Raw genomic sequence first — 11,902 nt, 5'->3', positions numbered from 1 at the left:
CATCAGAGGAAGGTATCAGCTGCTGTACAAAGGTAGTATTGGATTCTGTAACAGTTGACTAAGCAATTATTAATTTTTTATGAACTATGGATTGTGAAATTGAAAAAAAAAATTGTATTTACTGAAGAGTGACTTACTTAAAATAGTAGAAAACTAGTGTTTTCCACTTAGTGGAAAACAAGGAATATACCTGAAAGTTGTTCTTGTCTTGAAGTGGAAACCCTAAAAAAAAAAAAAACCAAAAAAAACACGTTCAAAGGAACACATTTTGCTGTAATGCACCAGAGTTAATTGGCTGATGGAATTATCCCAAATACAGTACCAGAACCTGGTTAGAATCTTGTATGTTAGTCTGTCAGTACTTTATTCCTGCAAAACATGGCCAGTGCTGTATGTAGCATCACAGAGTTCTGTCTGTTTCTTTTCACACAGCCCATCCCTGAAGAATTACAAAATGGAGAAGGATTTGGCTATGTTGTTGCTTTCCGCCCCTTTGGCACCACAACGTGGATCCAGACTGTGGTCACCTCTCCCGACACACCAAGATACGTCTTTAGGAATGAAAGCATCTTGCCCTTTTCGCCATATGAAGTCAAAGTTGGTGTCTATAACAATAAAGGAGAAGGGCCGTTTAGTTCAGTAACCACAGTTTTTTCAGCTGAAGAAGGTATGTGATTGAGTTGTCTCCAGATTGATTGAGTTACCTCCAGATATGTAACATGAGATGTTTCCTCAGAGAATACAGCAGCAGTTAATAGAAATGAGGTCGCTTTGAATAGAGATGTGTTTATTTCCACAGTCACAGTGCTGCTGATCTCTCACTCATTCACTTCTGCATACAGAACCCAGCATAGCACCCTCCGGGGTCTCTGCCACGAGTCTGTCGTCCTCCGTCATCGAGGTCTCCTGGACGGCCATTCCCTGGAAGATGAGTAGTGGAAGGTTACTGGGCTATGAGGTAAGCTCATTCAAAATACACTCCTGTTTGTAAAGGGTCAGGAGCCAGGAGGGTCATGCAAGCTGCAGGAGAGCAGCACAGCTGTACAGAAGATCACGACATACCTTGCTTCCTTCCTGCCCCTCCTAAAGGAGGATATTTTCTTCTAAGTATCTTGGAAAACAGAGAGCACAGAATGAAATCATGTTTTGTGTTTAGATGCAGTTTTCTGAGTTGAACTTGTTTACTTTTTTTAGATGAAGTAATGATTTTCCTCCTGTCATTTTTTAATTCAGGCAGGATCTAATATTTCAGTTGCCTTTTTCCTACAGCCACACTAAAAAGAGCAGCAAGCATGAAAGGCAGATGGATAAGAATTTTTTTTTACATAGTAAACATATTTTTTGAAACTTTAATGTATTTCTACCTTTTTCAACTGAGAAAAAAAATGCACTTAAAAGAGTCAAATGCAATGGTGTGGGTGAACAGTCCATTCCATGCAAGGTTTTAAATGGTTTTTTTTTCTGTCTACTAGGTTAGGTACTGGAATAATGGAGGAAAAGAAGAATCTTCAAACAGAATAAAAGCTGCAGGGAATGAGACATCCATAAGAATAACAGGTTTGAAGAGCAACTTAGCATACTACACAGCTGTCCGTGCCTACAACAGTGCTGGAGCAGGGCCCTTCAGTGCCACAGTAAATGCTACCACAAAAAAGACACGTAAGTATCTTGAATTTAAAGTGGGGAGAGACATAATGGTGTGTTAACACTTGCAGGCAAATGGAAAACAGGCACATACTGGGAATGACAATACACATAAATGACCTGAATTTTCACAGGGACTAGAGGAGTTCCACAATTAAATCAAACATAGATCTTCCATTTTCTACCTTCTGCTACTTTAACAGGATGAGTAATTAAAACTCAGCTCTGCCACTGGAGCTCAAGTAAGATATGTAATTTCTTCTTAAAACCTTTATTATTCTTCTAGTGACTGGAAGAATTTTAAAAGAAAAACTTCTGGGTTTTGGAAGGAAAAAAAACAGTGACTGGTTGAATTTTTCAGTGTTTTATAACATATTTATAAGTTCTCTAGGGCATAGGTTTTGAAATGCAATGATCCTCATACAATTCATGCAAAACAATCCTTCATGGCCATTGTTTCCCCTTGAACAAATTACACAAGAGGCCACTTTATTAGGAAAAGGAGAAATTAAGCTGGAAAACAGATTGTCAAAGGCTGCACTAATAATACCACAAACAAACAGAAATATTTTCAGTATGCTCTTGCACTGTAATACAAATCTGAATCAGGGTCATCAATCCTGAAGTACTTCTGTCAGCCTCACAGAATGTACAATTAAATCTGTCTGAAAGGTCAGCTTCCCTGGAATTGTCACTAACATCCTGCTACCAAAAGTAGCGGCATCATGAATATTATGAAATAAGCCAGTTGATCAGAAATAGCTATATGCAGAAATGAGTGTCACGCTGTCACTGAGGACATCACCATATTTGCTGGAGTTTAATACATTATGTGCATAGTGAGCATGAATTGGCTGATAGGAAGGAATTCCACTGCCTGTAGCCTGTACCTGACACGTGATGAATCGTTTTCTCTAATCATCTCTGTGGCTACTGGCTGCTCACTGGTCAGCTCAGATTTTTCAGTCTTTTTTTTTTCAGCAACCACCTGCCTTTGGTATTTGAGAATAAGAACTGGACAGATTTGAACAGGATCTGGATCAGGCCCTTAGTCAAGATCTCTGCTATTTGGAATAAATAAAAAAGAAAAATTATTTGCACTCTGTCCATGTATCTTGCTGGTGCATAAAGAGTGGAAACACTGCAGTACAGTGTAATGTCAAGCTGAAGGATTTAGCTAACTACTAGTTGCTGTGACGAAGAAAAATAAGTCTGTGTACTGCTGCAGTAGAAACCAATTTTTCATTCAAATGTGTGAATTTTGATCAATCCTAATTTCTACCTTAACCTGAATATGTGTGATTGATGTGTTTTTCACTGGGAAGGATTTCTGTGCACATTGTATTTACATTCGCCCACATGACCTACAGGATACTATTTATTAACTCTTCATCATATCAAGAAACACAAATACTTGATTGGCAGTTCAATTGGCAGTATCTTTCAAGACTGAAAATTCAGTGTTTATCTTTGACCATTAAAGTATCTTTGCTTTTATATTTGAAATAAATATTTATGTTCAGAGCCCAAAATAAGTGTAGTTTTGTTTAATAAAATACTGCTACATAAAATGTTAAATAACTGGAGAAGACTTGCCCAAGTTTATAAGGCAAGATGTTACAAGTATCTCATATTTAGAAGGTCTTAAAATACAACAAAATAATCCGCTTTAAGCATCTGAGGAGTCTTAAAAGAAATCCAGGTAGTTATGTGTACAGTTAGCAATGGATGTGTACCTTCGTGATGAGGTGATTCAGGATCTCACCTGTTAAGAATAAATTTCTGCATTTCTGAACATTTAAGAGTATTGGAGATTTTTTGGTATCTGAATGGAACTGGAGCCTTCCATAGGTCACATGGTAGATAGAGGCTTACAGTTTTTAAATGTAATTACTCTTCATTTTTTCAGATGTCACATCATTAATATTTTGTTGTGGATGTAAAAGAATGACTCATTTCTTTTGAAATTCAGCTTTAACCTCTTACTGTGAAAACTAGTCATATCTCCTGCAATACTTAATCGTCAGGGGTAAAACAATCTCCTCTTACATTTACAAAACATGGCTATTAGTGCATCAGGTGAAATCCTATTTAGTGTATATAACAAGGCACACACTGCAAAAAAAAACAAACCACCCACCTACTCTGTGAGCAGCTGTATGACTTCAAAATAATTCTTTTAAGTCTCACTCTTACATTTTTGTTTCTACTTTGTGTTAAGTAAAGTAGTATAATCAGGTGGGTTTTGATCTGACTGCTTATGGAAAGAAGGTAGGGAGCTACATGTGAAACAGTTTAAACGAGGAGAGGAAAAAAAGAGGAAACAAAAAAAAAACCACAAACCCCGTAAGCACAGGCACAGGCGGGTTTAAAACCACTGTCAGGGTTTAATACTGGAACCTGAGCAGCAGTTGCCTCCACTAGGTGACAGCAACAGTAAATTGTTTTCCTTAAGACATTTAGAAAAGATTTTAATCATTGATTGTGTCACTGCATGACCCATTTTCTGGGAAACCAACTTGAGGCATCTTAAGAGGTTAGTAACTTCGGTTTGCTCTCCCTGAAAGCTTGGCAGTTTCAAGATGTATTAAAGAGTAGAGTCACAAGTACACTGCTCCTTTTGAAAATAACAGTCTGATTGTTAATGAACAAAAAAAACCCCAATAGATTTCCTTGGCTGGAGACCACTATTGTTCCAACTGCAGATACAGAAATTGCACAGATTACCGTTCAGAATCACATCTCAAGTTAAAACAACAACACCAAAAATCTGTCAAATATTTTTACATTTCAAACATGGAAAATAAATCAGGATACTGTGTAGACTTGAATATTCACAAAGACTAAATTTGCCTTAAAAATATTCTGTTGTGAAGTACTTGCTTATTCTTGGCAATACACTAAAACTAGAAATTGTCTGTTACCACCATCACTGGTTTCATTAGAGTTCATTCTAATTGATCCCCCATGTCCACGACACATGTTTTTGTTTGGCTGTATTTAATGAAGGACCATCAACAGATAATGCAACTTCAGAAATAACATTTATGTCCCATTCTCTTTTTCCTTCCTCCTGTTTTTCCAATTTAGTCTCTGAACCATAAAGTGTGCAAACGATGAGGCTGCACTGGAGTTGCTTTTGCATCTGACATGTAATAACAGTCAATTACCTGAACTATTATTTCCTACCGTAGAATAAATCACTAATGCCAATTAAATTAAAGTCATGCTTTTATTATGTATTTGAAGCACCCAGCCAACCGCCGGGAAACGTTATGTGGAATGTCACCGACTCCAGAGTAATCCTCAGCTGGGAGGAAGTAAGAGCTATGGAGAACGAGTCTGAGGTGACTGGGTATAAAGTAAGTGAAAACAGACCAGAAAAAGATCTTAAAGCAATCCACAGTTTGCTTTTTCTTGTCTATTTGCAAGACAGTAAGTTCAGAGGATGCACAATACCACATCTAAACCATTCAGCAGTGTCTCCTTTTTACAGATTTAAGTCATTTTCTAACAATATCTATCTCATAAACTGTGGTCCTTTCACCATTAATGGTGCAAGATCTGCCTTCTCCTCCTCACGCAAACAAAGCCGGGAGCTGCAGGCATTGCTGCCAGCTCTTGAGATCCCAGTTATCCAACGGTGTAATACTTGGAGGTTATAACCTCCATCACATCTCTAACACTTACTATAAGTGTGTAACACTTACCCAAATGTGTAACAATTTGAAAGAAACCAATTAACGCGAGATTTAGCTGATGGCTATAGTTTCCATTGCTAGCCAGCTATATCGATTAATATCGCATTTATCAAACTGATAATCTTCAACCTTTTTCTTCTTACCTACCTTGGGACATGCTCATTACCTTGATAGAAATTACATTGCTCCATCAACTCTAAGTCTTATCAGTGCACAGAAGTAAGGTATTTAAATACATCGTATACCTCAAGTATGTTTAAGAGAGTAGCTGAGGATGTCTTGATGAGCTGCATACAGCTGGATCCCACATGATGTACTCCTGCATAAAAGATTTATGCTGAAGGTCTGACTCTGCAGTTTCTGTGTTGTACTGGCAAGAAGTAGATGTTTACAGCTTAGACCACGCCTGACCTAAATACTCACCATGTAGAGTTTCAAGCTGCATCCTCAGTCGTCTCCCACAATGACTTCAGGTTCCCCTATGGATAACAAACATTGCTAAGTACACAAGGATAAGCTGAATTTTGATAAAGCTGCTTAATTTTACTGAAGAAGAGCACTTAGGGGGTTGTTTTTATCCCAGAAGGCAAGGGCAGTGTGGTTAACAACAGTTGGTTTGGCAGGAAGAGCCAACAGATGACACTGAAAATGCCAGAGCAGCCATAGCATGGTCGCTGTGGAAGCGGGCTGGATGCCCATGTCCTCTAAGAGCTGTGCATAACGAGGCACAACATGAGCAGGCGTCTTCAGGGCAGCAGCCTGTGTGTAATTCCGGTGGCCTTGTGGCGTTTTTTTCATTTGATCATGCTCCCAAGCTTACCTGCTTGTTAGATTTGTGAAACTCTGCCAGCTGAATGCGCTGGATCCGCGTATTTTTTCAGACTCTGCCAGGACATCCCTCTCTGTGCCTGGCCTCACTGCCAGCACGAGGGACCCTTCAGGGCTCATCAAGCCTTCAGGCCAGAAGAGAGGCTGATGTTGCTCTTGTGTCCCTCCTCTTGCCCGATCCTGTTGAGCAGTGCGCTGTGACGTTCAGCTGTAGCTCCTGTTCTTTAAAACACAAGACACCAAATGCAGTTGAGGTTAATGACAGAATCAGCACTCGGCACTTACAGAACATTCCAACACAGCCTGTAATTTGGATTTGTTCTCTCCCTCCCAAACTATGTACTGCCATAAGCAGTTGATCTAGATAATGGCAGATGCCAAATGGTGGGATAATTTATAGAACATTACCAAGACACTCAGCGGAATATATTCTTCATTTGTTATCATTATGCATTGTGCCATTTTTAGATTACAGATGGAATAAAGGAGCTTGATTGATGTTACCTTCTTTCTTTACATGTAGTTCTGCCCTCCAACGTTTTCTCTCATCCCATCTTTTTAAAGACTGAAGCCTTGTTTCTAAGAAACACAAAACCCGCTGCGCAGACGCACTGCAGATCTGGGCTTGTGTTGCAGGTTTTGTACAGGACCAGCAGCCAGAGCAGCGTGAACGTGCTGAGCACTGACAAGACAACTGCTGAGCTCTTCCTCCAGTTTAATGACGATTACCTGATCGAAGTAAAAGCAACAACTGACGGCGGAGACGGTACTAGCAGCGATCAGATCCTGATTCCCAGACTGGCCAGTAGGTTGACGCTGAATCGCTGTTGTTTTGTCGCGTGTTTGTAGAGGGTCCCCAGTCAACACCAGCACCTCCTTTGTACCAGCCACGCCTCAGAGACCCGTCTGCTGGGGGTGGTGAATCATTCCTAAACTGACAGTTGACACTCAGCAGTTGTCACAGCTTGTCTTTCCAGGAATTGAGTCCGTCTTATTGATGGGGAGAAAAAAATAATTAATACTTGTATGTTGTACGGTAATAAGGTAATAAAGAGAAAAGCAATTAACAGTCTTCATGCCCTTATGCGTGACAAACTTCATTCTACTGAACTGGTAAATTACCATGTAAATTGGTATTTTAAATGTTAGATTATTTTACTTTTCTCCTTTTTTCTTTTTTTATTCTTACCTTGAAAGTAAAGAACATCCGTACAGTGTCAGCATTTTGCAATACATTTCTGTCGTTTTAAAAGATTTAATGTGTTTTCATAGATTTTAATTCCATGTCAGAAATAAAAATTTACAATATTTTTGCTTAGCATCTAGGAAGAGTAATGATTTGACAGAGCAGATACTTGTGCTTTAATTTAATCCTGACCTTTTTCATTTGTCACAGGTATGGACGCAAGAGGTTCTGGTCCATCAGTCTTGAATATCTTCAGTGTATCCAGCTTCTTACCAACAATATTTTCCTTGACTCTCAATTCAGTGTTGTGATGATACATTTTCATTTGCTGAGGACAAAACAAGAAAATCGGTTACTACAGAAAAGTGCTTTTTTAAAAAACTGCAGTGGTTAATGCATGTTTTTTCTTCTATCCTGACGTGTTTTTAAATTCTTTGTATTTCACTGTAGGTTGAAGTAAAAACATCATGTAAAGTTTAGCAAATCCTTTAAAAAGGAATCTAAAATGCCTTAATACTTGAACCAAAGGAGTTTACATATTACATACTTCAGATACGATGGAAGAGAGGGAGAGCAATGGCACTATGATCAGAGGAAGAGCTTAGCTCAGTGAGAAACTCCATTTTTGCAGTGACACTGAATAGGTTTGGGTATGTTCTGCGTTGTTACAATAACACCATTCTACGTACCAACAATTAAATCGGACACTGTTTCGGTCGAACGATAACACGTTGACCAAGCGGCCGTTCCTAAGCCAGTGTCATAATCCAGTAGGTTTGGCTCAGTTTTCTTACTGCCCTTCATATGAGTTACTCTAAATCTAGCAAGAAATCAAAGCTGGAAGGTAGCAAAAAGTCACAGTATGGATGTTAGTTTTGCACAATCCATGCTGGGGTGTCCCAGAGGCAGGGCTTCCACTACTACTCTTAAGAAATTATTTCACAGCCATATTTCAAAGAAGGCATTCTGTTTTATCGCAGTATGTTCATGTACCTTTTCAAGCACCTAACCTTCCTCTCTCCAGGCTTCGACTTTAATTTCCTTATACCCCCACCTTACATTTCTTAACCAGGTTCTTTACTCATAAGCAAGTTCTCCCACCTTCAGGATCATTTTTATCACCCTTCTCTGAACTCCTGTCAGTGTGTGTCACTAACAAAAGTACCCAGTTGAAATCCAGTTGCACCATGGCCTTATGAAAAGGGACTACTGCCACCTCCCTACCTTCTGATGTGGTGCTTCTGCATACCAGCCCCAGATTATCCTGCTCTTTTGTCCACTGCACTGTAAATCATCCTCAAGTCAGTGTTACATTCATCACTCTCCTTCCTGCTGCTCTTCAACCAATTCCAAACTTATTTCACCTGGTCTGGCGCTCTAATGCAACCCATTGCTGTCATATCATTCTGGTAAGTTTATGGCAATACTATAGGTTATAATAAAAAAAAAAAATTACACAAAGACACTTCAGGCTTGCTATTATAGAGAACTCTATGCTTTCTTTCATAGCAATATATCACAGCTACATTAAACCTGGTACATTTGACTTCTATAGGTGTGAGTTTAGTCACATCAGCCTTTTCGACACCTTTTAGCAAGCTGCCCACATACATGGCAGAGCAAGTGTTCTGGTGACATAAAGCACATCACATCCTTTTGAAGAGACACAGCAGTATGAAAACACACAGGACTCTAAAAGGGAGAGAACCAGGAGTAAGGAAATTATGGTAGCACTGCAGAAAAAAATACCTTGATATGCATTCAAACAGCAAATTACCTTACTAGTATCACATCCAGAGGAAAATACACGCGAACTGTTGAAGTCAGCGAGCTCTGTATATACTGTACATACATAGTTAGAAATGGCTAGTTGCTTCTCAATGTGGCTAACCAGTGATGTTTTCAGACACTTGCAAATGGGGGGGCGGGCGGGAGATGGCCAAACAGGTGTTCTAGTCAGTATATAGTTATGTTTCATGCAACATAGGGTGACTCTATTCTTGTTTCACAGAATTCTAGTTCCTGTATTGCCATTTTCATGCGATTACATTGTATTAGTTAATTTCTAGTTATATATCTCCATGAGATATGTACCGAGTACCTTGTTTCATATTGAAAAGTTTGAAATTTATCCTTAAACTTCCACTTGTGTGTGTATCCTATGGTTATCTGTATGCATTTTTTTCTATTGCTCTAGTAAAATATTTATTACATTGAGGGATACTAGAATATTTCAAAGTGTTATTGCTTGTTCATATTATATATTTGTACACATGGGGATTTACTGCCTCTAGAAATAATATTTACTGCTTCTTCATGATATTTTTTTTCCACTCAGTCCCTGTTTTGCCTGTTACCGCACCCAATTAATATCTTTATCCTTATTTAGATATCCTTATTTCTGCCATCTAGCCAATTAGGCTGTTTCCTCTCCTCTGAAATTTAAAAAAAAAAATAATGTTATTACATTGAAGAATTAGTTCTTTATAACAATTGACTTAGTGTATCACTATTTAGCATTAAATTGCATGGCCTGTCCTTCCCCCTACAGCTTGCCTGTTCCTTACAAACTGCAGCTTCCCATAAAGCCAGAGACCCCAGCCCGAGAACCTCACCGGAACAGAGGCGAAACACAACCATGCATTTTAAGCTTTTAAAGCACAGCTTCTATCTACGTACTAGGGAGTCAATCCAGATGCTGCAATAAGAGTTAATAAGTAATCCCAGCACATTTAGAAGTGTATACATAAGAGGCAAGCCTGAAGTAATTTTTCCTGAGTAAACTGGGTTTTCTCTTTCAGGTGGTTGTAGGTGGACACCTGCCTCGCTCTGTTTCCCCCAGTGCTCAGCTGAGTCTTCCTTAACTGACCTCTGTTTGTTCCTCAGCTCATGTTAATTCAGTTAATGTTTATTTGCAATAATAAAACAGCCTTGATTCTCCAGGGAGCGTTGGAAAAAAATAAGTAATTATTGGGGAAGTATAGGAGGAAAAGGTGAAGAGCCAGAAAAATATGTGCCCAGTCCCTGAGCCAGCTTACCTGGTGCAGGCTTTTCCAGAGCAGCTTCTGTGACAAACCAAGTTCAGCAATTCAGTCCTGGAGAGATAAAAAGGAAAAGAAAAAAAAAATCAATGATAATGAAAACCATGAATAACATTGCTTGTGTGGCTGGAACTGCAGGTGATGGGGAAGGTGTTTCTGCCATTCCACTTGCACCAAAAATAGCGAGCGCTTTATCACTTACAATTGCTATTATTTGAAATCCAGTAAGAAAAAACAGGAAGCTTGAGTCATAGTTTTTTTTAAGAAAACAAACACTCTTGTAAAGTGTATGGTTTTTAATACCTGTCCAAAAACGTAGCTGTATTCCTCCATGCTGTTCAGTGATGATGAAGGCTGCTGCAGAAGAGCTGAGGGGAGGCGGAGGAGTGGGGGCTCCCTGTGGCACTGAGGGCGAGAGGTGGGTGCTGTGAGGAGCACCCACAGACTTCCAGGGGTTCCTCTGGAAACTGTCAGTGCAACACAAAACCAGGGACATCGCTAGGGTTTTGGGGGCAAAGACTCAAAACTGTAATTGTGAAAAGGAGAAAGGATACAGGGGCCCTGCCACCAGCTGGGTGTGCACACCAAAGAAAAATGAATTTGATAACAGCTTTAAAAAAAAAAAAATGTTTGTACCTGTGTGTGGCTGCTGTGGAAGCTGAACCAGCGCTGGAGGCGACAGAAGCACTGTGGTTCGGAGGGCTGGCGGGTGAGGGCTGTTTAAGGGTTATTTTAGGCACGGGCTCAAAGTTTCTCACTCTGCACCAGTATTCCCCCAAGATTTGTTTTCTGAAGAGTTTCTTATGCACCTGAGTAATGTGGGTTTTTCATCCTTTCCTGACAACTGTTTATACAAGGGGACACATGACTGCTCCTGTGCTTCTAAAGTCTGAATTTCTCAGAGGTAGCAGGTGTAAGAATTAAAAACAAAAAAAAACCCACAAACCTTTTTCTAGAACAGTTTACTCTGTCGGATATGTTGCAAACATGCAGGGTCCTCTATGAATACAAAATGAGTTAAAAACTAATACCACTTTAGCCCTAAGAAATACTGGAGATCTCCATTTTCTACTTAATTTGCCTTTCACTGGTGGAATGCAGATGTGGGCAGTGCCTGTCAGGCTGTATATGTTATAGCTTAATAACAGGCAATAAAGCAAGCTGTCCTGCATGAGGGAGTGCATTAATCTGACAGCTTTCTGTCCGAAATAAATAACAATGGAATATTGTGAAAATAAAATGAGTTTGTAAACAGGCACTCGCTCTCTTAGGAATAACAACCTCCTCGATTGTTTTATGCTAATGCTTTGGACTCTTGAAAAGCAATAAAAAGGGATATGTTTAGCAGAGATGTAACTGAATGTAGGTTATTGTTGTTTTACCAAGCCTGCCTGATAAAAAGAGGCACTACTTTTCTTTAAACCTGATGCAGATGTAGTGCAAGCTGCAACATGATGGGGGGAGATGGTCCACCACTTAACTCTAGCTTTAGCCATCAGTCC

At 39.4% G+C, this 11,902-nt stretch overlaps 1 protein-coding gene across 1 annotated transcript in view; it reads left to right on the top strand.

Annotated features, from left to right (window-relative positions):
* The window catches only part of CNTN3 (contactin 3), a 104,923-nt gene extending 95,679 nt beyond the window's left edge, over positions 1-9,244 (top strand). The window contains exons 16-21 of the mRNA XM_086755611.1: positions 433-667; positions 843-958; positions 1,473-1,659; positions 4,894-5,006; positions 6,810-6,978; positions 7,570-9,244. Coding sequence (XP_086611737.1) covers positions 433-667; positions 843-958; positions 1,473-1,659; positions 4,894-5,006; positions 6,810-6,978; positions 7,570-7,670 — 921 coding nt within the window. The 3' untranslated portion in view covers positions 7,671-9,244. The remainder of the gene's footprint in view (positions 1-432; positions 668-842; positions 959-1,472; positions 1,660-4,893; positions 5,007-6,809; positions 6,979-7,569) is intronic.
* Positions 9,245-11,902: the final 2,658 nt, after the last annotated feature.

This window comes from Chlamydotis macqueenii, chromosome 10, assembly GCF_036417535.1.
Source record: "Chlamydotis macqueenii isolate bChlMac1 chromosome 10, bChlMac1.mat, whole genome shotgun sequence".
Taxonomy (NCBI): Eukaryota; Metazoa; Chordata; class Aves; order Otidiformes; family Otididae; genus Chlamydotis; species Chlamydotis macqueenii.
The sequence above is the reverse complement of the archived record's forward strand: the minus strand, read 5'-3'. Positions and strand labels throughout refer to the sequence as shown.